Consider the following 27,829-nt stretch of genomic DNA (forward strand, 5'->3'; position numbering starts at 1 on the left):
TTCTGTTCGTGTAATTTGAGAGATTTTTTCTTAAGGAGTTGTTGCATCTTTGGGGTGCAACAAATTATTCAGGTGAATATCTCTGAAAATATTGCTACTCAATCCATAGAAAATATGTACAGGATATTTTAATGAAATTGGGAAAACGATAAAAATTCTTAATATTTGGGATTTTTCATCAAACAAAAATTTTAAATAATTCCAATTAAAAACAAGAAGGAAAGTATGCTCGGTCAAGCCCGACCATATAATATCCTACACTAAGTAAAAGAGCAAAAACATTTTTCTTTTAAAATTTCAATAATTTATATTCGTGAGTGATTTTCGGAAGTGGGCCTTATATGGGGGCTATGACCAATTATGGACCGATCACCATGAAATTAGGTCGTGTGATTTATGTCTATATTAAAGTTAACTATGTTGAATTTTGTGTGTACACCAAAATTTTTAAGCGATTTATGCACGTTAAAGTGATTTTCGGTAGCGGGATATATGGGAGCTATGACTAATTATGGACCGATCGTAACAAAATTTGGTGACATGAATTTTGTGTATATAAAACTTATTTGGAGCGGAATTTGTGGAGATACATATGGGGCATTTCACGTCAAGTGAACCAACTTTTGAAATCGATGTCTTCCGATCGCGATGAAATTTGCACCAATGTTAGTTCTATTGGATAGTAATTCGGACACCATTTTTCAACAAGATCGGTCAAGAACTCTCTGAGTTATAGGAGGTCAAAATTTGACATTTTGGCCAAACAGGTGTTTTTTTTTATCCATATAACTTATTACCTATTGTTCTTAGCAAAATGTGTCCCAAATAGTTTAGATAGCTATTTATGCAATCTTTCGAAAAAAAAAATTAAAAAAATTTAATAAAATATTTTTGATTATTTTTTTTAAATCAAAAATATTTTTGACTTTTTTTTTCAAAATGGGCCCTTTTTATTTTTTTTGTTTATTTTTTTTAAGAAAGCTTAGGTCTTTTCCTAAGCGACCTATATGGTCGCTTAGTGGGATGCGAGTGGGATATCTATCAAAAAAAATATTTTGTAACTCAAGATTTAAAATTTTTGAATTTTTTTGCAAAATCAAAAACTTTGTTGACTTTTTTTAAAAAAATGGACCCATTTTTTAATTTTTTTTTTGCTCAGAAGAAAGCTTATGTTTTTTCCTTTAACACCCTTTTTGTCGCTTAGTGGGATGCGAGTGGGATATCTATAAAAAAAATGTTTTGTAACTCAAGACATACAATTTTTTACTTTTTTTTGAAAAATCAAAAACCTTTTTGACTTTTTTTTTCCAAAATGGACTCATTTTTTTATTAATTTTTTTTTCTCAAAAGAAAGCTTAGGTCTTTTCCTTTAAAACCTTTTTGGTCGCTTAGTGGGATGCGAGTGGGATAACTATCGAAATAAATGTTTTGTAACTCAAGACAAATGTTTTTAAATTGATTTTTTTCATATTTGTGTGTAAGTGTTTCTAAAACCTTAAAAATAAAAACCACAACAACTGACCGATAATAGCCACTGGAGGGGTGCAATATGAGGCCGACCGCTATTAATATTCCACCCCCAAAATTTGTCTGAGTTTTGTATCTTGCGGCTTTTTTAGTCAATCCTAGAGGTAGTTTTCAGCGCACGTGATTTTCATTGTTAAAATATCAGGTGCCCCAGAAACAAATTTTTGGAATCAAGTGGAAATATTTTATGGCCCTTCTCCGAAGTACCAGTTTATTTATTATTTTATGACATTTGACTTTAAGAAGTGGTTTATGAGTACCAGAAGATAATACTAAATTATCTAAAATCAAAATTTACAGTAGAAAAGGACGGAGCTCGTCAACATTTTAAAAACAAAAGTAGCTTCGCAAATCTTACAGCTCATGAAAAAGATTTTGGAATGCCAGCTGAGTGGCATTTTCATCCTACTGCTCATGGTAAAGGAGCATGTGATGGTATTGGAGCAAACCTCAAAAGAAATGCAGCGAAGTATAGCCTCCAGTGCTCTCATCAAGATCGCATCTTAGATGCGACTGCTTTATTCCATTGGGCAAAGAATTATTGTAAAGAAACTAAAATAGTTTTTAGTAGCAAAGAGGATCATGAGGAAACATTGAAAACACTAAAGAGCAGATTCGATGCTGCGGTAACAATCGATGGCACTGCTCAATACCATGCTTTCATACCGCTTGTCGATGGAAGACTCAAATTAAAAAAGTTTTCTGCATCTACTCAATGCGATTTCTTTCCAAAGTCAAAAAAGAAGCCAGCAGCGAAATCAGTAGCTGAATCTAATAACGCCAAGAAAGGATTGACAAAAAAAAGCAGCTAATAAAGGTGACAAATAAGGAGGATAAAAGTATGGATATTTGAAAATTTAAAAACTTCATAAATTAAGTGTAAAAATAGTTATTATATAAATTGATCTATTGTGATTAAGATTAAATTTTACTAAATTATTCATCTTTTTATTATTATTATTATATATTAAATTAATTATTATTACAAATAAATAACAATATTAAATTATTCAACATTTCCATAGAAAAAAAGTGATTTTTATTCCTGAGGTTAACATATTATGGGTATTACAGTATCGAGGCTATGAAATTTTAGTTGGGTATGTTACATACCATCGGAAAGGCTAATGTGTCTAGTTTCTCTGCGTAAGTTTAATTTTTAAGGTTTACACACAAATATGAAAAAATTAAAATAGTGCAAATTTAAAAACCTTTGTCTTGAGTTACAAAACATTTATTTTGATAGATATCCCACTCGCATCCCACTAAGCGACCAAAAAGGTTTTAAAGGAAAAGACCTAAGCTTTCGTTTGAGAAAAAAAAAATTAATAAAAAAGAGTCCATTTTGGAAAAAAAAGTCAAAAAGGTTTTTGATTTTTCAAAAAAAAGTAAAAAATTTTATGTCATGAGTTACAAAACATTTTTTTATAGATATCCCACTCGCATCCCACTAAGCGACAAAAAGGGTGTTAAAGGAAAACACATAAGCTTTCTTCTGAGCAAAAAAAAAAATTAAAAAATGGGTCCATTTTTTTAAAAAAAAGTCAACAAAGTTTTTGATTTTGCAAAAAAATTCAAAAATTTTAAATCTTAAGTTACAAAATATTTTTTTTGATAGATATCCCACTCGCATCCCACTAAGCGACCATATAGGTCGCTTAGGAAAAGACCTAAGCTTTCTTAAAAAAAATAAACAAAAAAAATAAAAAGGGCCCATTTTGAAAAAAAAAGTCAAAAATATTTTATTAAATTTTTTTAATTTTTTTTTTTTCGAAAGATTACATAAATAGCTATCTAAACTATTTGGGACACATTTTGCTAAGAACAATAGGTAATAAGTTATATGGATAAAAAAAAACACCTGTTTGGCCAAAATGTCAAATTTTGACCTCCTATAACTCAGAGAGTTCTAGACCGATCTTGTCGAAAAATGGTGTCCGAATTACTATCCAATAGAACTAACATTGGTGCAAATTTCATCGCGATCGGAAGACATCGATTTCAAAAGTTGGTTCACTTGACGTGAAATGCCCCATATATCAATTAGACATTTATGACCGATAAAGTCCAATTTCGGAAGGACATTTGTATGGGGGCTAGGTGAAATAATGGACCGATTTCAGCCAGTTTAAATAGGCTTAGTCCTTCAGTTATCTAAAATCAAAATTTACAGTAGAAAAGGACGGAGCTCGTCAACATTTTAAAAACAAAAGTAGCTTCGCAAATCTTACAGCTCATGAAAAAGATTTTGGAATGCCAGCTGAGTGGCATTTTCATCCTACTGCTCATGGTAAAGGAGCATGTGATGGTATTGGAGCAAACCTCAAAAGAAATGCAGCGAAGTCCGAAATATGAATATGTACCAAATTTCATCGAAATATCTTCAAAATTGCGACCTGTACTCTGCGCACAAGGTTTACATGGACAGCCAGCCAGCCAGCCGACCAGACGGACGGACATCGTTCAACCTTCGCTTTACCAATACCCGGGTGACCACATCGATTTTATTGGTTTAATATTTTTTTAATTTTGTTTCGATTTAAATGAAATTTGTACTCACTGAACAAATTCTAGATTTCTATAGAATTTAATGGAACCATTTTAAACTTTTTATAAGGTTGTTTTCATTTTTTTTAAAATTTCGTTCGTCGCATATATTTATAGAAGTGTAGTGTCACCCGGGTGGGTATTGGTAAACTATGTACATATGACTAACGAAATGTATATTAAAATGATAAATAACATTTGTAAAAATTAATAAATTATTTGGTACTTTTAAACAAAATGTATTAACTTTTATTAAATTTTTGTAAAAATCAAATGTTTTTATATACAAATATGTAAATTCTAACAATTTTAAAAATAGTAGTAGATTTATGTCTTAGTTTTTGAACAGAATACAAAAGTTTGCATTAAGTTTATAAATAAAAGAAAATTAATTGCTACTTTTTAACAAAAAATACAAAATTTTGTAAAATATTTATTAAAATGTATTGAAAAAGTTTGTGTGGCAAGAAGAATGTACAATTTTAGGATTTTGAAAATAGTAATAGAAATACTACTTTTTCAGAAAAGATAAAAATTTATTACTTTTTTAGGTCGAATGGCATTCATTCATAAAAAGGATGATAAAAAAAAAGTATTAATAAAATTTTTAAAAAGTAGTAAATTAAATGCTACTTTTATGATAAAGGTACTAAATTTTGTTAAATTTTTGTTAAAATATATTAAACAAATTTGTTTCATAGCAAAAATGTATATTTTAACAATTTTGAAAATAGTAGTAGAAATACTACTTTTTCAAAAAAGTTTCAAATTGATTACTTTTTGAGATATATGTATCTAATAATATTATTGTTTACAATATCTTAGGCAAACAAATACGAAATTTTATAAAATGTAGTAAAATATGTACTACTTTTTAACAAATAGTATTTTTTTTTATTATTTAAAAGAAATAAAGAACAGTAATTAGAAAAATTAAAATTTTCAGAATTTTAAAATTAGTAGTAGAAATACTACTTTTTAAAAAAAAATTAATTTATTACTTTTTAAGGTAAAATAGCAAAATGTATGCAAAAATTAAAAAAAAAAAGTATTAAAAAGGTAAAAAGTAATAAATAAAATGGTACTTTTAAAAAGTAGTAATTTTTGTTAAAATATATTAAACAAATTTGTTTCATTGCAAAAATGTATATTTTAACAATTTTGAAAATAGTAGTAGAAATACTACTTTTTCAAAAAAAAATCAAAATCAAATCAATAGCTTGGCTACAGAGAACACTACGGAAAAAGTGAAGCTACTGGAATATGTCCAGGAAAATATGGATTATGGCAAATAGGCCAGCAATATTGCCAGTGCCGTATTGAAAGATCACTTAACAATTGATATTAGAGTTTCTAATTTCCCGGACTTTTTCGCCTCCCGGGAAATGAAAAATACAATTTATTATTCCCGGGAATTCCCGGGAATTTCAATTATATTTGAAAACATAAACATTAGCTAAAATTTAAACACTTCTTTTAATAAATAAATCCACTTTTAAACAAAAAAATACAAAAATATTCAATTTTAAAACAAAAACATAAATAAAGAAAAAAATAACAAACATAAATTAATTAATTCATATATTTTAAAATATAATATTAAAAAACGGCAGTGTATAATACCGCAATGAGATCAGTAAAATTGTATAACATATAACTATTTTCCTTTCAAAAAATAATATTTTAATATTATTAAAGCATTCAAAAGTTCATCAGATGTTCTATTTCTTATTTTCGTTGCTATGTTGCCTGCTACAGAAAATACTCGTTCACTCTCTATTGATGTGGGTCTCACAGATAGCAGTGCATCATACAAATATTTTAAATTCGTCGTCCGATTTCCTGTTATTTCAAATATACCAAATTCTTTCTTTAGTACATTATCAGGCTTCTTTTTTTTCTTTGGATTTAATGCTGAATTTGTTATAGCCTTTTCAAGGTGTTCTTTAAATGTGCATGTTGAGGTTTCATCATCTGATGGTACTGATTCATCGTCACTATGATTTTCCATTTCAAAAAGTCTTTTGAACGTTTCATCAGCAGTTAATAATAGGGTTGTTTTATTTGAATAAGAAAAATTATTCGATTTATAATCATCCGGATTTTTTAAAAATTTTAGTAAAGAATATAATTTAATTTCTCTTCTTTCATTTATACGACAATTTAGTGATGTCAACAAATTTGTTGATAATATGTTGTTTTTACTTTCTAATTCTTTATAAAGCGTTTCAAGGATAACTTCTGCAATCAGTAAATTGCAATCTCTTCGACCAAGGGCCTCAACAGCTATTTTAATTGGGTATAAAACTTCGTTTAAAATCGATATGTGTTCATCTTTCCACATGTTAATTAAATTGAAATCTATCAAACACTTCTTTATACAATTTTTGGCCTTTAAGAAATTCTCAATCATAGATATAATTGAATTCCAACGCGTTCTTATATCGCAGACCAAGTGAACTTCTTTTCCTACTTCTGATTTAGCATATTGTTGTAAGGAAGCTGTTTTAAGTGGGCTCATTTTAAAAACTTTTATAATTTTTCTTACATTTTTGAGAACTTCAGAATATTTAGGCACAATAATATAAGAAGGAACTTCAATTTCTTCGTCATAGTCCGAATTATCTGATTCTTCGGATAGTTCATTTTCATTTTTTTTGTAGAGTACGTCTATTACAGCTAAATGGATCGCATGATTAAGACAGAAAATACCGGGAACGGGGCTGATTTTCACAAATGATTTCTTGACATTAGGGCCGTCGGAAATTGTGCATACAATATGTTTTTTGAAGTCTATGTTGTATGTCTTTAAATGGTTTTCAATTATATTCTTAATTTCAATTGCGCCACATCTGCCTGGAATGTATACTAAACCCAAGTTGAACATTTCGTTATTGGAACCATATAAACACACATTTAGATACCGCCTTTGTTTAATACTAGACCACTCATCAAAAACAACAGAAAATCTACCATTTTTTTTCACAATAGATTCTAAATCTAAAATAATTTGTTTATTAATTTTTTCCATAAAATTTAGTATTAAGTTTTTGACTGAGTTGGATTTTTTGGCAAATCTAGGCCCAATTGTTTAAGTGACTGTCTTATGAAGCAGCTTTCAGTTATCGCGTGGATAGAAAATCCGTCTACAACTGCTAATCTTGACAATATTTCCTCTAAAGATTGCATAGGTTGAAAATATTTCTTTACGCCCAATGAAGTTGTAGGAATCACTGATGGAACGTCTTCTACGTCAGATTCCAAAGTAATATTGTGCACTTGTCGCAAGTGCCTCAGTAACCCACTTGTGCTTCCACCTTTGTATATCAGTCTTTTTGGGCAAAGAGTACATTGCGCATAATCTGTAGTTTTAGTGAAATATTTCCATGCTTTACTCGTACGCTCCATGACTTTTTACTTTTTATCCAAGGCTTTGTAATAAAAAGTAAAGACTACAAACAAATTATTTAAAATTCCCGAAATTTCCCGAAGAAAATTTCCCGGGATTTACAAAAAAATATTTCCCGGGAATTCCCGGGACTTTTTTCCCGCTTAGAAACCCTAATTGATATTAACAACTTCATTATGAAATTCGAAAGCTATCAGGATATTGATGAATTGCAAAACTTAATAACAAATTTATTCTACAAAAATGTGTTACTGAGATATTACTACAATAGCGATCTTCATGCAAATGATCTAAAATTTATAGTGAAAATCTTTAACGATCATATGGATATTCAAAATTTTTGTCTGCTTATCATAGAAAATTCAATGAGTTTTTAAAACCTGGATTTTTTAAGAATGTTAAGGAATTTAAAGCTGCTTTAGTTGGCGAAGTGTTGGCCAGAGTGCAGCCTGTACTTCAAGGTGTTGCTGAAATTAAACATTTAACCACATTTGCTGATAGATATGAGGCATTTTGGAGAGTATATGATGCATTGCTATAGATAGATCTGAAGATAATGAATTTTTTTATATATAACCATAACTAAAATGAGTTTCATTATTTACTTTAGTTCGCTCATTACCCGGTAACTACTATCGAAATAATACATTAATTTCACACAAACAAATGCATTTTTATAAACTGCAAAATAACAAAAATCTATTTTAAGAATATTGATTGCAGAAACAAAGTCTGAGTCAGATCATGAGCGACTACAATGCTCAATACAGAGAGAGAGAGACGTAACCTAAGTATAATAAAGTACATATGCTGAGGTTTAGAAAAAGAAAAATGCGATAATTTACTACTATTTATAAAATTAATACAGAAAATTTTAACCTCATTACAAACATTTTGTAAACAATAATATTCTATTTCCAAAATTAAGAAATTTGAAAAAGTAGTATTTTTACTACCATTTTTTAAAATGTTTAAAATATACATATTATTATCACAAAAAATTTTTTAATATATTTTAAAAAAAAAATTACAAAATTTTGTAATTTTTGTACTTTTTGTTAAAGAGTAGCAAATAGTTTAGTACTTTTTAGAAAATTTACTAATTAGAAAAAAACTGTAAAATTTTGTTTGACATTTAAAGAACAATTATTGTTGCCCCAAAAAAATAAGAAAATGTAAACTTTTTAAAAAGTAGTAGTTTTACTACTATTTTTTAAAATGGTAAAAATATAAATTTTTATAACAGCACAAACATGTTTAATATATTTTAACAAACATTTTACAAAATTTTTTACTTTTTGTTTAAAAGTATTAAAAGTAAAAAAGTATTTTTTCAAAATTATAATAAAAAACTGTAAAATTTTGTTGTAAATTTTGTCAACAATTGTTTGTTACCCCTAAAAGTAAGATAATTTAAACTTTTTAAAAAGTAGTATTTCTACTACTATTTTTTAAAATGGTGAAAATATAAATTTTTATTACCACACAAACTTGTTTAATATATTTTAACAAAAATTTTGTACTTTTTGTTAAAAAGTAGCAAATCATTTACTACTATTTTTAAAATTATAACAAAAAACTGTCAAATTTTGTTTTAAATTTAGAGAAAAATAGTTTGTTACTCCAAAAAGTATGAAAATGTGAAATTTTTAAAAAGTAGTATTTCTACTACTATTTTTAAAATTAAGAAAATATACATTTTTATTACAACACAAACTTTTTTAATATATTTTAACAAACATTTTACAAAATTTTGTACTTTTTATTAAAAAGTATTAAATAGTTCACTACTTTTTTGAAAATTATTACAAAAAACTGTAAAATTTTTTTTAAAATTAAGTAACAATTGTTTGTTACCCTAAAAAGTAAGAAAATTTTAACTTTTGTAAAAAGTAGTATTTCTACTACTATTTTTAAAACTAAGAAAATATACATTGTTATTACAACACAAACTTTTTTAATATAGTTTAACAAACATTTTACAAAATTTTGTACTTTTTGTTAAAAAGTAGCAAATAGTTTACTACTTTTTTGAAAATTATAAAAAAAAACTGTAACATTTAGTTTTAAATTTAGTGAACAATTATTTGTTACCCCAAAAAGTTAAATAATTTAAATTTTTGTAAAAAGTAGTATATCTACTACTATTTTTAAAATTAAGAAAATATACATTTTTATTACAACACAAACTTTTTTAATATATTTTAACAAACATTTTACAAAATTTTGTACTCTTTATTAAATAGTTTACTACTATTTTGAAAAATATTACAAAAAACTGTAAAATTTGGTTTTAAATTAAGTAACAATTGTTTGTTATCCCGAAAAGTAAGAAAATTTAAAAATTTTTAAAAAGTACTATTTCTACTACTATTTTTTAAAATAGTATAAATATACATTTTTATTACAACACAAACTTTTTTAATATATTTTAAAAAACATTTTACAAAATTTTGTACTCTTTATTAAAAAGTATTAAATAGTTTACTACTTTTTTTGAAATTATAACAAAAAACATTAAAATTTGGTTCTAAATTTAGTAAACAATTGTTTGTTACCCCAAAAAGTAAGAAAATATAAACTTTTGTAAAAAGTAGTATTTCTACTACTATTTTTAAAATGGTTAAAATATACATTTTTATTACAACACAAACTTTTTTAATATATTCTAACAAACATTTTACAAAATTTTGTACTTTTTGTTAAAAAGTAGCAAATCATTTACTACCTTTTTTGAAAATTATTACAAAAAACTGTAAAATTTTTTTTAAAATTAAGTAACAATTGTTTGTAACCCTAAAAAGTAAGAAAATTTTAACTTTTGTAAAAAGTAGTATTTCTACTACTATTTTTTAAAATGGTTTATTATTACGCAAACTTGTTTTAAAAAATTTTATGTTTAATTTTGTGAACAATACCCATTTTGTTAATCACACAAACTATATTTGTATTAAATTTTCAACAACTAATTTCTAATTCTTATTGTATTGTAATTTTATTTAATAAAAAGTTAACCGTTTTAGTCTTCCTCATAGCCATATAATGTCATATATTCCTTAAATGCCGCAACTTTTTCTTCGGGCGTTTTTAATGCCTTCACCTTATCCCACCATTGTAAAATCTTCTCACCCAATTCACCTTCCTCCGTCTTCAACTTCTCCTTAAGTTCATCCAATTTTTCACCGAAACTAACCACTAATGAGTTAATATATTTCTTTTCCATCTCATCCTCCATTTCTTTGGTCGAATGTTTCTTTAAAACATCTAAAATGATTTTCGTATCAGCTGTTAAGGTGCCATTGGTCTCCTTTTCATAATATTCACTCGTAGCATTCGAGAACAATTGCACTAAATCGTACAATTCGTCCACATCACTGCATTTGGAATATTTATTATTGAACTCTTCAACATCCTGTTTAAATTTTTTCATTTCAGGTGATTGATTTGTGTTTAGCACCGATTCTTTAAGCAATTGATCGCTGATATCTTTAGCCTTTTTAATGAAGCTCAAGGATATATCCTGCAAGTCGTACGCAATCATTTTCATCAATTGCAAGGTGGGTGGTAGATCGCTGTCGTTTTCCGAAGGTGCCATTTCTGCATGGATTGATTTAAGTTTGCACAAATCGTAGTCCTTGAAGTGATCTGCTTGGGTGGCTGCAGGTTTGGCTAATGCCAACTGAAAAGAAAAAGAAAATTTTGTTAAATTATCAAATTTTATGTTTTTATAGGTACATACTTGTGCTGACATAAGTAAAGAGACCACTAAAATAGTGAATATTTTGTAGGAGGTCATGTTTTTTTTAATATTATATGATGCTTGTTTGTTATACAAATAACTTATGGTTCAGAAATTGAGCTGCTTTTATTGGGTTTCAGTTTGATTTTGTTTATATAGTGCAACTGTGATTATATTGTGTATTTCTAAAGTTCATAGCAGGGTTATCAAACCGATATAGTAGCCTTTATTATAATTATTTTGAAAAAAAATAAACATTATTGTACCTGGAATTAAATGGATCATGTTATCTATATAATCGATCTTGTTTACACTCGCTCTCTCTCTCTCTCTCTCTCTCTCTCTCTCTCTTATCAATGACGTTTTCACTGCAGCCCTCAATTGTTTTTAATAGTTGTTAATAAATTTTTAATATTTACTTTATAATAGTGTGTGATTAGATCATATTCACAGAAGGCCTATCTATATATTCATTATATAATTTGTTTAAAAATGTTTTCGCATTAATAATTATTTACTATATTTTGCAGCCCTTTATTAACTACCATATTATAGTTTTTGCAATATTATTCATAATTATATTTACTATTTGGTTTAATAAGTAGCAAATAATTTACTACAATTTAGAAAATTAATAAAAAAATGTATCAATTTTTTTCAAATTTTGTAAACAATACTTTTATGTCCCAAAAATTAATAAATTTGATACATTTTGAAAAAGTAGTATTTCTACTACTATTTTTATAATCGTTAAAACATAAATTTTTAATAAAAAACAAAATTGTTTAATATATTTAGACAAATATTTAACAAAAATTTAATACTTTTTATTTAAACAATTTACTACTTTTTTCAAAAGATACAAAAAACTATTATTATGTCTTTGATTTAGTAAACAATACTTTTCTATACCAAAAAATATTATTTTTCAAATTTTTTAAAAAAGTAGTATTTCTACTACTATTTTTAAAATGCATAAAATTTAAATTTTTAAACTCCCAGAAACTTTTTTAACATATTTTAACAACAATATTATAAAATGTAATACTTTTTGCAAAAAGTAGCAAATAATTTAGGACTTTTTACCACATCTACTGAATTTTATTTTACCCCAAAAAACAATCAATTTTAAACCTTTTGGAAAAAATATTTTTGAAACCACAAATATGTATGTATATTTGAAAATCAATTTTACAAAATTTAATAATTTTTGTTAAAAAGTAGTAAATTTTTTACTACTATTTAAAAAATTAATAAAACAAATTGTATCATTATGTAAACAATACTTTTTCTCCGAAAAAAAAATTAATATTTTAGAAAAAGTTGTATTTCTGCTACTATTTTAATATCGTTGAGATTTATGTTTTTGAAACCACAAATATATTAAAACATCAATTTTACAAAATTTAATCAGTTTTGTTAAAAAGTAGCAAATTTTTTACTACTATTTAAAAAATTAATAAAACAAATTGTATTATTTTGTATTAGATTTTGTAAAAAAAATATATTTCCGTCATAAAAATTAATAAATTTTGAACATTTTCGAAAAAGTAGTATTTCTGCTACTATTTTTAAAATTGTTAAAATGAAAATTTTGTATACCACACAATTTTTTTTAATAAATTTTAAAAACTATTCTTAAGAATTTAATGCTTTTTGTTAAAAAGTAGAAATTTTGTTACTACTATTTACAAAATAAATACAAAAAAATTTTATCATTCTGTTTTAGATTTTGTAAACAATATTATTCATCGACAAACATCAATAAATTTTAAACGTTTTTAAAAAAGTACTATTTCTACTACTATTTTGGAAAACGTTAAAATATGCATTTATAATAACATACAAAGATTTTTTTTGATACAGTTTAATACAAATTTAACAAAATTTTATACTTTTTGAAAAATTAGTATAAAAAATGACAACCTTTCATCTTAGATTTCCTGAACAATATTTTTCTGCCTCAAAACTCAATAAATTTTAAACTTTTTTGAAAACGTAGTATTTCTACTACTATTTTAAAAAATTTTAAAATATACATTTTTAAAAACATTTTTATTTTCTTTTCGATTTTGTAAATCAAATATTCTACTACAAATCAATTTTAAACTTTTTTGAAATAGTATTATTTCTACTACTATTTTTAAAACCTTGAAAATTATGAATTTTTTGATATTATTTTATCTTAGATTTTATGAACAATACTTTTCTGCCTCAAAAATCAGTAAATTTTAAACTTTTTTGAAAAAGTAGTATTTCTACTACTAATTTTAAAATTGTTAAAAAATAAATTTTTAATAACATACACACTTTTTTAATATACTTTAACAAAATGTGCTTGTTTTTGTTAAAAAGTAGTAAATATTTTACTACTATTTAGAAAATAAATACCAAAAAATTCTAACCAGTTGTATTAGATTATGTGGACAATGCTTTTGCCTCAAAAATTAATACATTTTAAAGGATTTTAAAAAAGTACTATTTCTACTACTATTTGTAAATTGCTTGAAATGTACACTTTTAAACTCACACAAACTTTTTACACTTATTTTAATAAAAATTTTAATTGTATTTCTGCTACTAATTGAAAAAGCAACATATTTAAAAAACATTATTTATAGGTATCACTTTATTTATATTTAAAAAAAAAAAACATTCGATTAACTAACCATTACTCAGCACTTGGCTTAATTTGTTTCATATAATTTCACATAGCTGGCAAATGCCTTAATTTTTTCATCGTACGTCTTCAAATTCTTCACCTGTTGCCACCATTGCACGATCTTACCACTAGTTTCTCCCTTCTCCTGCTTCAAGTCCTCCTTGAGTTCATCGAATTTCTTTGCAAAATTATCCACAAACGTATTAAACGACTGTTCGAATTCATCATCCATCTCTTGGGATTTGTATTTTTTCAGAACCTCTAAGATTATTTTCGAATCAGCTGTTAAAGTTTTTTGCTCCTCCATTTCATAAAACTCGGAACTGACAGTCGAATAAAATTCCACTAATTTGAATAATTCATCAATGCCATTGCACGAAGAAAATTTCTCTTCAAATTGTTGAATTTTCTGGTGAAATTCTTTGACCTCGTCAGATTGGTTTTCTTTCAGGGCGGCATCTTTTAGCAGCTGATCACTAACAGTTTTGGCTTTGGTAGCATAGGTCAGGGTCATCTCTTGCAAAGCGAATAAAGTAATTTTCAGCAATTGTAAGGAGGCCGCTAAATTGCTGTCCCCTTCGGAAGGTGCCATGGTTGCATAGTTGGTTCTTTGATGGCATAAATCATGGCTCTTCAAATAGTTCTCATGGGTGTGGATGTTTGTGGGTTGAGCTGTAGTCAACTAAATTAAGAAAATATGTTTAAATACAGGCGATTAATTTGTTTGAAATAATGAATTTACTTACTTGAACTAAGTACAAGGAGACTAATAAAATAGTCAATATATTTTTCGTTGTCATTTTGATTTAATGCGTGCTATTTGAACGAAGACTGAAGAACTAATAACAAATGTTTTCACAGTTCTTGCAAAACAAAGTTTATTTGTTTATATTTTGAAATAAAAAAGATTAAATTTCTATTTCAAAAGTTCATTGCTGGGTTATCAAAGTAGAGCAATAAATACAATGAAACTAAACATGTATTTTTCATATCAAATGTTTTTAAACATTTTGCAAATTAATTAATATTGTTTAATTGTGTCTTTTTGAAAAATGTGCAAAATGATTTTCATGCAAAAGCTTTTATTTATAGGGAAAAAGCTCTCGCGTGGTCAAAATTTTTTATGTGAAAAATAACTTATATATTTTGTTACAAAAATTTTGTTTGTGAAAAAAGTTTAAAACAAATGTATTTATAGACGAATAAGCACTTATTTGATATTAGGATGACAAAGCTCTTTTTGTGAAACTTTGCTAAAAAAATAGTCTAGTCTAGTCTAGTCATAGTTATAGTCTAGTCATAGTCTAGTCATAGTCTAGTCATAGTCTAGTCATAGTCTAGTCATAGTCTAGTCATAGTCTAGTCATAGTCTAGTCATAGTCTAGTCATAGTCTAGTCATAGTCTAGTCATAGTCTAGTCATAGTCTAGTCATAGTCTAGTCATAGTCTAGTCATAGTCTAGTCATAGTCTAGTCATAGTCTAGTCATAGTCTAGTCATAGTCTAGTCATAGTCTAGTCATAGTCTAGTCATAGTCTAGTCATAGTCTAGTCATAGTCTAGTCATAGTCTAGTCATAGTCTAGTCATAGTCTAGTCATAGTCTAGTCATAGTCTAGTCATAGTCTAGTCATAGTCTAGTCATAGTCTAGTCATAGTCTAGTCATAGTCTAGTCATAGTCTAGTCATAGTCTAGTCATAGTCTAGTCATAGTCTAGTCATAGTCTAGTCATAGTCTAGTCATAGTCTAGTCATAGTCTAGTCATAGTCTAGTCATAGTCTAGTCATAGTCTAGTCATAGTCTAGTCATAGTCTAGTCATAGTCTAGTCATAGTCTAGTCATAGTCTAGTCATAGTCTAGTCATAGTCTAGTCATAGTCTAGTCATAGTCTAGTCATAGTCTAGTCATAGTCTAGTCATAGTCTAGTCATAGTCTAGTCATAGTCTAGTCATAGTCTAGTCATAGTCTAGTCATAGTCTAGTCATAGTCTAGTCATAGTCTAGTCATAGTCTAGTCATAGTCTAGTCATAGTCTAGTCATAGTCTAGTCATAGTCTAGTCATAGTCTAGTCATAGTCTAGTCATAGTCTAGTCATAGTCTAGTCATAGTCTAGTCATAGTCTAGTCATAGTCTAGTCATAGTCTAGTCATAGTCTAGTCATAGTCTAGTCATAGTCTAGTCATAGTCTAGTCATAGTCTAGTCATAGTCTAGTCATAGTCTAGTCATAGTCTAGTCATAGTCTAGTCATAGTCTAGTCATAGTCTAGTCATAGTCTAGTCATAGTCTAGTCATAGTCTAGTCATAGTCTAGTCATAGTCTAGTCATAGTCTAGTCATAGTCTAGTCATAGTCTAGTCATAGTCTAGTCATAGTCTAGTCATAGTCTAGTCATAGTCTAGTCATAGTCTAGTCATAGTCTAGTCATAGTCTAGTCATAGTCTAGTCATAGTCTAGTCATAGTCTAGTCATAGTCTAGTCATAGTCTAGTCATAGTCTAGTCATAGTCTAGTCATAGTCTAGTCATAGTCTAGTCATAGTCTAGTCATAGTCTAGTCATAGTCTAGTCATAGTCTAGTCATAGTCTAGTCATAGTCTAGTCATAGTCTAGTCATAGTCTAGTCATAGTCTAGTCATAGTCTAGTCATAGTCTAGTCATAGTCTAGTCATAGTCTAGTCATAGTCTAGTCATAGTCTAGTCATAGTCTAGTCATAGTCTAGTCATAGTCTAGTCATAGTCTAGTCATAGTCTAGTCATAGTCTAGTCATAGTCTAGTCATAGTCTAGTCATAGTCTAGTCATAGTCTAGTCATAGTCTAGTCATAGTCTAGTCATAGTCTAGTCATAGTCTAGTCATAGTCTAGTCATAGTCTAGTCATAGTCTAGTCATAGTCTAGTCATAGTCTAGTCATAGTCTAGTCATAGTCTAGTCATAGTCTAGTCATAGTCTAGTCATAGTCTAGTCATAGTCTAGTCATAGTCTAGTCATAGTCTAGTCATAGTCTAGTCATAGTCTAGTCATAGTCTAGTCATAGTCTAGTCATAGTCTAGTCATAGTCTAGTCATAGTCTAGTCATAGTCTAGTCATAGTCTAGTCATAGTCTAGTCATAGTCTAGTCATAGTCTAGTCATAGTCTAGTCATAGTCTAGTCATAGTCTAGTCATAGTCTAGTCATAGTCTAGTCATAGTCTAGTCATAGTCTAGTCATAGTCTAGTCATAGTCTAGTCATAGTCTAGTCATAGTCTAGTCATAGTCTAGTCATAGTCTAGTCATAGTCTAGTCATAGTCTAGTCATAGTCTAGTCATAGTCTAGTCATAGTCTAGTCATAGTCTAGTCATAGTCTAGTCATAGTCTAGTCATAGTCTAGTCATAGTCTAGTCATAGTCTAGTCATAGTCTAGTCATAGTCTAGTCATAGTCTAGTCATAGTCTAGTCATAGTCTAGTCATAGTCTAGTCATAGTCTAGTCATAGTCTAGTCATAGTCTAGTCATAGTCTAGTCATAGTCTAGTCATAGTCTAGTCATAGTCTAGTCATAGTCTAGTCATAGTCTAGTCATAGTCTAGTCATAGTCTAGTCATAGTCTAGTCATAGTCTAGTCATAGTCTAGTCATAGTCTAGTCATAGTCTAGTCATAGTCTAGTCATAGTCTAGTCATAGTCTAGTCATAGTCTAGTCATAGTCTAGTCATAGTCTAGTCATAGTCTAGTCATAGTCTAGTCATAGTCTAGTCATAGTCTAGTCATAGTCTAGTCATAGTCTAGTCATAGTCTAGTCATAGTCTAGTCATAGTCTAGTCATAGTCTAGTCATAGTCTAGTCATAGTCTAGTCATAGTCTAGTCATAGTCTAGTCATAGTCTAGTCATAGTCTAGTCATAGTCTAGTCATAGTCTAGTCATAGTCTAGTCATAGTCTAGTCATAGTCTAGTCATAGTCTAGTCATAGTCTAGTCATAGTCTAGTCATAGTCTAGTCATAGTCTAGTCATAGTCTAGTCATAGTCTAGTCATAGTCTAGTCATAGTCTAGTCATAGTCTAGTCATAGTCTAGTCATAGTCTAGTCATAGTCTAGTCATAGTCTAGTCATAGTCTAGTCATAGTCTAGTCATAGTCTAGTCATAGTCTAGTCATAGTCTAGTCATAGTCTAGTCATAGTCTAGTCATAGTCTAGTCATAGTCTAGTCATAGTCTAGTCATAGTCTAGTCATAGTCTAGTCATAGTCTAGTCATAGTCTAGTCATAGTCTAGTCATAGTCTAGTCATAGTCTAGTCATAGTCTAGTCATAGTCTAGTCATAGTCTAGTCATAGTCTAGTCATAGTCTAGTCATAGTCTAGTCATAGTCTAGTCATAGTCTAGTCATAGTCTAGTCATAGTCTAGTCATAGTCTAGTCATAGTCTAGTCATAGTCTAGTCATAGTCTAGTCATAGTCTAGTCATAGTCTAGTCATAGTCTAGTCATAGTCTAGTCATAGTCTAGTCATAGTCTAGTCATAGTCTAGTCATAGTCTAGTCATAGTCTAGTCATAGTCTAGTCATAGTCTAGTCATAGTCTAGTCATAGTCTAGTCATAGTCTAGTCATAGTCTAGTCATAGTCTAGTCATAGTCTAGTCATAGTCTAGTCATAGTCTAGTCATAGTCTAGTCATAGTCTAGTCATAGTCTAGTCATAGTCTAGTCATAGTCTAGTCATAGTCTAGTCATAGTCTAGTCATAGTCTAGTCATAGTCTAGTCATAGTCTAGTCATAGTCTAGTCATAGTCTAGTCATAGTCTAGTCATAGTCTAGTCATAGTCTAGTCATAGTCTAGTCATAGTCTAGTCATAGTCTAGTCATAGTCTAGTCATAGTCTAGTCATAGTCTAGTCATAGTCTAGTCATAGTCTAGTCATAGTCTAGTCATAGTCTAGTCATAGTCTAGTCATAGTCTAGTCATAGTCTAGTCATAGTCTAGTCATAGTCTAGTCATAGTCTAGTCATAGTCTAGTCATAGTCTAGTCATAGTCTAGTCATAGTCTAGTCATAGTCTAGTCATAGTCTAGTCATAGTCTAGTCATAGTCTAGTCATAGTCTAGTCATAGTCTAGTCATAGTCTAGTCATAGTCTAGTCATAGTCTAGTCATAGTCTAGTCATAGTCTAGTCATAGTCTAGTCATAGTCTAGTCATAGTCTAGTCATAGTCTAGTCATAGTCTAGTCATAGTCTAGTCATAGTCTAGTCATAGTCTAGTCATAGTCTAGTCATAGTCTAGTCATAGTCTAGTCATAGTCTAGTCATAGTCTAGTCATAGTCTAGTCATAGTCTAGTCATAGTCTAGTCATAGTCTAGTCATAGTCTAGTCATAGTTTGCAAAATGTCTGTTGACTATGGTAATATAAATATTCATGCCATTGACATAATATTTGGCGATAATACAATGTTATCGATGAATAATTCGAAAAATTTGTCATTGTATTAGCATCAATGGACAGGTGATGCATAGACGACTTCTGGGACTATTGTCTAAATAAGACCTAAATTATAAAAATGTATACTTTGCAAAAATAATCAAATGCAATGAAGTACTTTGTGAATTAAATCAATTAAACCATTGATAACCTTTCAAACTTAATACTAATTAAGCAAATATATGTTCTAAAAAATAGTATTTAAATTCAATTTGGGTGGCTATTCAATACATTCTAGTTAGAGGATTTGCAGAAATCTACTTCAGAACAATTTAACAATGTCGTTGCTTAAAAGTGGTAGCTTATTTCTGAGCTTACTCTTAATACAAGTAAGTAGACTTAAAATTAAACTTAAAAACTAAATTATTATTATAAATATGTTACCTTTACAGAGCGCACTCTGCAAACCTGCTGATGAGTCCGTGGAAGATATTGATGCTACTTTAAATGAATTGAGGAAAACGGGAACCACCTCGGAAAAACTCAACAACGGTCAAAGCTTGTGGCGATATACTTAAAGACGAATATTTTATTGCCAATAATAGGCCAGAAGTGGTAGATTTCAGGAAAAATTTAACTTCCTTCCTGGATAGCTATAATCACACAGACGGTTTGCAATCGATTTTTGAAACAATGGCAATTTTCATTAAAGTTACTAAACCTTATGTTACAATGCCCGAGAATAAAGTAACAACTGAATCCCGATTTATTATTGATCTATTAAACAAATACAATTGCAAAGAGGTTGCCATGGAAGTGATTACAGGTTTTGATAAGTTCTTTGTGGACTTTAATAAAATGTTCGAAGCAGGTAAAAGGAAAGGGGATTTGAAGCCGGTCTTGCTGGAATGGTATGCTAAATTCATAACTTTAACCGATTATAAAGATAAAATGGTGGATATTATTGTGTTTATGTATCTTTAAATAAATAAAAAATGTTAGAGAATATTAAATATTCGAAATATTAAATTTGTCTTCTATAAGAAAACTGTCTTAACAAGACGGTTTTCTATAAGGGAACTGTCTTAACAAGACGGTTTTCTATAAGAAATCTTAACGAACCTGTTTTCTATAAGAGAACCCGTCTTAAAAATACGGTTTTCTATAAGAAAACTGTCTTAACAAGACGGTTTTCTACAGTTTTCTATAAGAAAACTGTCTTAACAAGACTGTTTTCTATAATCAAAATTACAAAAAATACTGTATATTATTCAAAAAAAGCTTGAAAAATAATAAACATAAATAAACAAAGTGTAAGTGTAATTATAAATATTTCAGAAATGTTTCACCAGAATAGTATTTAAATATAATTAAAATCGAAATTACAAACAGTCTTTAAAGGCAACAACTCAGCAATGACCAGCTTAAGAATTAGTTGCATTTTGTTTGCAGTAATCTTAACACAAGTAAGTTGATATAATTCGAAAGAAAACAAAATAAAATTAACCAAATATTTACCTTGCAGAGTGTCCTCTGCAAACCAGTCCACAGCTCCGATGAGATTGATCGGGCCTTAAAAGTGGTGAATACAGATCCAAGTGCCTCGGAAAAGCTGCTGGTACTTGTCATAGACAATTTGATGACCATACCCAAACAATATGCCGCTAACGCCGTCACTACCACTCAGCATTTGCTCAAAGACAAGGCTGTCGAGAACAATAATGAATCTGATATTCAAGAATTCAAAAATAAACTGAATATGGTATTGCATGTTTATGATGCCTCAGCTTCCAAAATGAAATCATTTTATCAGACCATGGATAGTTTTGCAAATGTTTGCGAATATTATTACCAATTGCCCGAGGATAAATTAACAGCAGATACGAAATTAATTGTTGGACTTTTAGACAAATACAATTGTAAAAATGTCGCCATAAAACTGGCCGATCATTTGGATACATTCTTTGTCATGTTTAACAAAATGTTTGAAGATAACAAATTTGATTTGGAACAACCCATATTGGAATGGTATGAGAAATTCGTAAAATTAACTGATTTGCATCAGAAAATGCAATCGATAATTGTGTTTATAGATCTGGCTTAATTATAAATAAAGTGTAATTTGTAAAAATTAGTTTTCTTTGTAAAATTTACACAGTTTATGGAAAATATAAAGCTTCATTTTATACTTATTAGCAACACGAATATCAACGTAGTTTATAATAATATATAATTTCGTATAAAAAGTACTTTCCCATTTTTACGCCTTTTTGGTACTTTTTTGCACACATTGAAATCATAGCAAATTAATTTATATAAATTGCAGTATCATAGTGGGAGGTCATTACAAAATATTCACGTGTCTATGACAATTTATAGAAAATATTATTTTATGAAAGAAGTACCAAAAATAAGTACAATTTTTATCCCTTAAGTTTTCGAATTTCCAAACGAGTTTTTGCGACGTACAGTGACGCCCGCAAAAATCAAAAATTTCTTGTGCCCCTAAAAATACTGAATAAACCTATTTTACAGTAAATTGTCCAACTATTCCAAATATGCTACTCTTATTACAATCAGATTTTTGGTTCAGAAGCCCTTGACTGGTTTTCAGTTTTCAAAAAAACAGACCAGCCATTATTTTCGATTCTGTTGATATACCTATTTATTAAGAAAAGAATAAACAAAAATAGTACTTTTTGCTTTGTATTTATCCATTTTTTCAATATTTCTCAATTTTGATGGAAAATAAAAAAAACTATCAATTTCTACATTTGCCATATTTTCAAAATAAGTTCTTTGATTATTTCTTTACCTAATGCAAAAATTTCCAGCTGCCAGTCCTTGCCCCATTTTTTGCTATAGGTAAAATTTTGAAAAAAGACATGGTTAAAAAATTACATATAACCGTGAAAAATCAACAAAATTTTTTTTTTTTAAAAAAATTTTTTTTTTTAATCTATTCTGGAATAATTAAATCAAAAAAGCCTTTAAAAAGAAACATAAAAAATCAAAAATTTTAAAAAAATATTTTATTTTACTTCCCATAAAATTGAGTTTTCCCTAAATTTCAACTTTGCTAACCCATAACCAGGCACCCACTTTCAAACACTCATTTCATAGGCTGAGCAATTATCTATCATATGCCTTTTAAATTTTTTGATTATCTCATTTGGTTCAAAAGTTATTATTTTTGCAACGAAAATACTCAAATCGCGCCACTGCACAGTGTCAGATTTGTGTAATCTATAGGGACTAAAGTCTGAATTTTAAAAACGGGTAAAGATAATTTAATGATTTTTAAAACGCAGTTTTCCTACGATGTGATAAATTTTTGGAGAAAAATTTGAGGTGGGCGTGGCAATATTACGCCTACCTCCCATACAAATGTTAAAATCAAAATTTTAATATTTATACCATACACCTGATTGCTGATGTTTGTAATGTAAAAAAGTACTGTCCCAACATCCATCTCAGAGCATACCAATCAGCTCAGGATCACTTTCAGAGTGTATTTAGCGATGTCTGTCCGCCCATGTAAACTTTGTAATAAAACTACAGGTCGAAATTTCAAAGACAATTCTACAAAATTTGGCACAATCTTTTATATTACCCCACGGACGAACCTTATTGAATTTGGTTAGAATCCGTGCATTATTTCTCCTAGCCTCCATACGATTGCCCTATCTGAAAATAGTTAAACTCTCATAAATATCTTAGTTATATAGATATCCAAACCAAATTCAGAACAAAGAAGTTTTATATAAGCCAAATTCGCACCACTAAATTTTGTGACGATCGGTCCCTAATTAGTCTTAGCTCTCATATAAGGCCCACTTCCGAAAATCACTTTAACTATCATAAATTTCTTAAAAATATTGGTATTGCAATAAAATTTAACACAAATATGTTATATATATGCAAAAGTCATTTCACCAAATTTTATAACGATCGGCCCATAATTGATCATTGCTCCCATATGAAGCCCACTTTCGAAAATCAGCAGCAACGGCTTCCACACTTTTTGGACTTTCTAAAATTCATAAACAAAAGTCTACAACTTTGTCGTTTCCAGTACTAATATTTCCACATATAAAATCGAAAACACGGTTATGTCTTTTTGCTTTGTTGAAAGCCGAATTTCGAAAATTTAACTACAAACAACTTGTTTGGTCATGATGCTTTTATGGGTCAAAATTTCCGGCGGTCAATTGAGATTTTCTTTTTCGTTTCTAGAAATAGAAAGGTTGGTAGACACTATAGTAACAAAAATTTCGCTGAACTCAACTGAACTCTATAACATTTTTTCTATTAAAAACTTGAAATTAAAAAAAAATTTTACCTTAAATGGATGTCTTGAATATCACTGCCAAACAAATTTAGCAGGCTTTATTTTAAAATGCAATTAAACTCTTATATAGTAAAAATATTGTAGTCTAATATTCAAAAAAAAAATTTAAAAAAATATAAAAAAGCAACAAAATGCAACGTATCCAAACATTGATTATTTTTATCAAGAACTATTAAAAAAGTTAAAGGTCAATAAAACATCTCACTTTCCGATACCATTATATTGTTGTTGTTTACTTATTTGGTTTTCAAATTTGTTTTTGTAAATACCGGTGTTGTTTTTTATCGTACTCAATATTTTTTTTTAAAAAATAGGGGTTTTGTTTTTTTAATTAAATCCCGCTAAAACAATGAAATCTGACACTGTGCACAGTGCGACGCGTCGCAACGTTTCTTATCCGTGGATCCAATACAACACACCAGAAATCAAAGAGTAGTCGAAACAGTGGGTTTCTTTGGGTGAATCGACTCCAGAGAAGCCAAGGTGGATTTGTCAGCCAATAAGGTCATGGCGCAAAATCTGTGTTTCATTCAAAAAGTCGCGGACTTATTGGCCCGCCTTCCTATCATAAGGAGGACTAACAACACCAAAAAGCTACAGTGTCGCTTTTGTAGTTTCTCGTATTGCGAAAAGCATGCAAGACTATAAGAACAACAATGTCGCTTCTTTTTGTAGTTTTTACTTAACCCTCTAACCCGCAGGAGTGCTTCATTACAAACCATCAATTATCTCAAAAAGTAATTATAATTTATTTTTATACCCTTCACCTTCGTGAGAAGGGTATATATGAGTTTGACATTCCGTTTGTGATTTCAACATTTTTCATTTCCGACCCTATAAAGTATATATATTCTGGATCCCTATAGATAGCGGAGTCGATTAAGCCATGTCCGTCTGTCTGTCCGTCTGTTAGTTGAAATCAATTTTCTGAAGACCCCAGATATCCTCGGTATCCAAATTTTCAATAATTCTGTCAGACATGCTTTCGAGAAGTTTGCTATTTAAAATCAGTAAAATCCGTCCATAAATAACGGAGATATGACCAAAAAACCGGGACAACCTAGATTTTTGACCTATTTTTGATCTATATATGGATTACTAAGTCATTAATATAGACAATATGGATATCTAATGATACATATTTCAAAGTCCATTGCAACGATGTAGATAAGGCTATAGTAAGTTGGACCTACAATGGGTGAGAATCAAGAAAAATATTTTTTGACACGAATTTTTTTTTTCATCAAAAAATTTTTTTTGTCAAAAATTTTTTTTCCAAAAAAAAAATTTGAAAAAATTTTTTAAAGAAATTGAAAAAACTTTTTTTTAAAAAAAATTAAAAAACAATTTCGAAAATTTTTAAAAACAATTAAAAAAAAATTAAATTTTGTTTACCTAAAAATATTTAAAAAAATTTATTTTAAAGTATAATTTGGTGAAGGTATATAAGATTCGGCACAGCCGAATATAGCTCTCTTACTTGTTTTAATTTAACTGTGACTTTAGTTACAGATTTGTTAACATTTCCCTAGAAGATCGAAATGCATTCTGACGTTTAGTTTTTGTTCTGTCGGCTGTTTTGTGAGTGATGTCATAATTTTAGCACATGAAATTTTGTGGCATTTAAAAGTTTTTTTTTTTCCAAAATCAAAGTAACTTTTAGTCTCCTGATCTATTTGAAATATTTTTTATTAGTTCTTTTTCATTAGTTTTTCAATAAAATCGTATCATAAATATTGTTTTTTACACCTAAACCGGCAACAATGCCCTAAGACATACTTCAGCTTTTTGCACCTGGTTCCTAAACTTAAGTTGCAAATTAGTTTCTAATGGCTATTCTGAGTATATTAGGTCATAATTACCCTAAAAAAAATTATTCGACAAATTTTTTTTTAGCTTTTTAAAGTTTGCGGGTTAAAGTGTTTAATAATTACAGGTTTATTCCATGGCGGAAGTTGTAAGTGAATTTTAATTCAGCGATGTTAATGACTTTTACGATTTGTTCAAGACCCGTGTCTCTCAGTTTTGCCTAAAGTCATGCTCGTTTTTTTATGGACCCCAATGATTTGGGGCCTGGTGTAATTTTTGCAAAAAAGTAATCATTTTCTCATGCTCATATCTTGCAAAGAGTTAGGAATTTTGATTTACTTTCTGAGACACAGTTGTAGCCCTTGTCATTAAGAACAAAAATTGTGAACATATAAAATCGAAAAAAATTCATCTTCAAGATCAAAATCGCGAAAAACATAAAAAAAAATTGAAATAATTCTTTTAAGCTGCCTAAAAGTATGCTTTAGTTTATAATAATTTAATAGTTTATGGCCCAAAACACTTAATTCCTTTAGTTTTTTCTTACTAACTTATATTGACCTACCTAAATGGTGTTAAGAATCATTCCTAGGAAGTTCATATGTTCTACAAAGTTTTTTATTGAGATCTTAGGTACATTTTTGTAGTTGATTGTTTGCTTGAATTTTGAACGTTTTGCTACCCATGGACCTGAACAGGGGGAAAAAGGTAAAACAAATCGACTTTTTTAAGTTTTTTGCGATTTTGATCTTGAAGATGAAGTTTGTTTGATTTTATATGTTCACAGTTTTCTTTATGACAAGGGCTACAACTTTGCCTCAGAGAGTAAATCATAATTCCGAGCTGTTTGCAAGATATGAGCCTGAGAAAATTATCACTTTTTTGCAAAAATGACACCGAAGAATCGTAACCAGCTGACGTTTCGATATAAGTAAGCTACAGCGGCTACGGTGGTCGTGCAGTCGAGTAGCTTGATGGCATAGTCGCCTTCATGATAAGCGTGGGTTTTTTTAATTTTGACAGGTTGTGGTCGGTAGCCTGCTGCAGTCTATGTTTAAAGTGCCAACGACCAACTAAGCGTCAACTGTCGCTCTTGAAGTCTTGCTCAGTTAACGCGACACATGTTCGAGAATTTCGTTGAGGATTTTGTCTGGCTATTACTCAAATTACATCTTGGATATTCCACTGTATTTTACAATTCCCTAATAATACTTTTCACAAGGTTTTAGCATCTTCATCATATCAACGATTTAATGCATATACCTACAATGATTTGCATATTTCGTTAAAAAAAAAATCACTTAAATTTTTGATAACCTTTCAATCCAAATATTAATATTTTGGCAATCAAAATAAGTATTTAAATATTAACAAAAGCAAAACTATATTCAGTAGAAAATCTTTGCCCAAGCAGCACAAACATGGTGGCTCACAAAATTGTGAATATATGTTTTGTGCTAATCCTAATACAGGCAGGTTTAATTAAGCAATTAACTTATTTATTAAATTATAAACTAAAACTTGCATTTCTCCACAGAATGTGTTCTGCAAACCTGCAGAGTACACCTCCGAAGAGTTGGACTCGGCTATCGATGAGATGAGAACAAATGGCAAACCAGAACAAAAACTTCTTCTACTTAGTGTAGATTCTCTACAGGAAATAAATGAAGAATACGCCGTCAGTGCAGTTAATTTCACTAAACATTTGCTGAAAGATGATGCTTTGTTGGCCAACGATAAGCCTGAAGTATTGGAGTTTAAAAAGAACCTTACCTTGTATCTTGACAGTAATGATCCATCAGCAAATCTAACAACAACTAATGACATTACAGACAATTTTACTGATACTATCAAACATTATGTATTGCTTCCCGAGGATAAAGCAACACCCGAATCGAAATTCATTATGGAACTTTTAAACAAACACAATTGGGTAGATTTACAAGACAATTTGTATAATGACACTGATAAGTTTTTTAAAGAATTCCTCAAGATGATTGAAGAAAACAAAGAGGTTTTGAAAAAGCCCATATTGGATTGGTATGACAAATATAGAACTTTAACTGATTTCCATGAAAAAATGGATGCTATTATTGAGATTGTTGCTCTTTTGTTTAACTAAGTATATATTTTATAAAGATTTTTGTACGAATAAATAAAAAGAGCTTAGAAGAAAGAATGAAATTGTTTTATAAATTTTCAAATATGTAGTCAAAATCTAAGGTAATCTTTTAATTAAAGATGACCTTGGAAATGTTTCCAAATAAGGGACTGTCAATGTTAGTCGTCATTCACGTCACCTGTCAAACGAGTTTAACCAGGGGGCAATGCATGCCCAGAAATATCCTGTTTGGTCTAGTTCAGTTCTAGTTCAGTTCTAGTTCAGTTCTAGTTCAGTTCTAG

General features: G+C 29.0%; 4 protein-coding genes across 4 annotated transcripts; 2 read left to right on the top strand and 2 right to left on the bottom strand.

Moving 5' to 3' along the window:
- Positions 1–10,361: 10,361 nt before the first annotated feature.
- LOC135951555 (uncharacterized) lies at positions 10,362–11,350 on the bottom strand. Its single transcript, XM_065501227.1, has 2 exons — positions 11,223–11,350; positions 10,362–11,162 (listed from the first exon to the last, which is right to left on the bottom strand). The coding sequence occupies exons 1-2, from the start codon at positions 11,277–11,279 to the stop codon at positions 10,503–10,505; spliced, it is 717 nt and encodes a 238-aa protein (XP_065357299.1). The 5' UTR covers positions 11,280–11,350; the 3' UTR covers positions 10,362–10,502.
- A 2,472-nt stretch (positions 11,351–13,822) lies between these two features.
- Positions 13,823–14,771, bottom strand: LOC135950301 (uncharacterized). The gene is made up of 2 exons (XM_065499847.1): positions 14,631–14,771; positions 13,823–14,566 (listed from the first exon to the last, which is right to left on the bottom strand). Exons 1-2 carry the CDS (start codon positions 14,682–14,684, stop codon positions 13,910–13,912), a joined length of 711 nt encoding a protein of 236 aa, XP_065355919.1. The 5' UTR covers positions 14,685–14,771; the 3' UTR covers positions 13,823–13,909.
- A 5,858-nt stretch (positions 14,772–20,629) lies between these two features.
- LOC135952350 (uncharacterized) lies at positions 20,630–21,471 on the top strand. The gene is made up of 2 exons (XM_065502238.1): positions 20,630–20,732; positions 20,792–21,471. The coding sequence occupies exons 1-2, from the start codon at positions 20,682–20,684 to the stop codon at positions 21,368–21,370; spliced, it is 630 nt and encodes a 209-aa protein (XP_065358310.1). The 5' UTR covers positions 20,630–20,681; the 3' UTR covers positions 21,371–21,471.
- Positions 21,472–26,827: 5,356 nt separating this feature from the next.
- LOC135951531 (uncharacterized) lies at positions 26,828–27,610 on the top strand. Its single transcript, XM_065501196.1, has 2 exons — positions 26,828–26,898; positions 26,964–27,610. Exons 1-2 carry the CDS (start codon positions 26,848–26,850, stop codon positions 27,546–27,548), a joined length of 636 nt encoding a protein of 211 aa, XP_065357268.1. The 5' UTR covers positions 26,828–26,847; the 3' UTR covers positions 27,549–27,610.
- The last annotated feature ends 219 nt before the right edge of the window (positions 27,611–27,829 follow it).

Source organism: Calliphora vicina, chromosome 2, assembly GCF_958450345.1.
Source record: "Calliphora vicina chromosome 2, idCalVici1.1, whole genome shotgun sequence".
Taxonomy (NCBI): Eukaryota; Metazoa; Arthropoda; class Insecta; order Diptera; family Calliphoridae; genus Calliphora; species Calliphora vicina.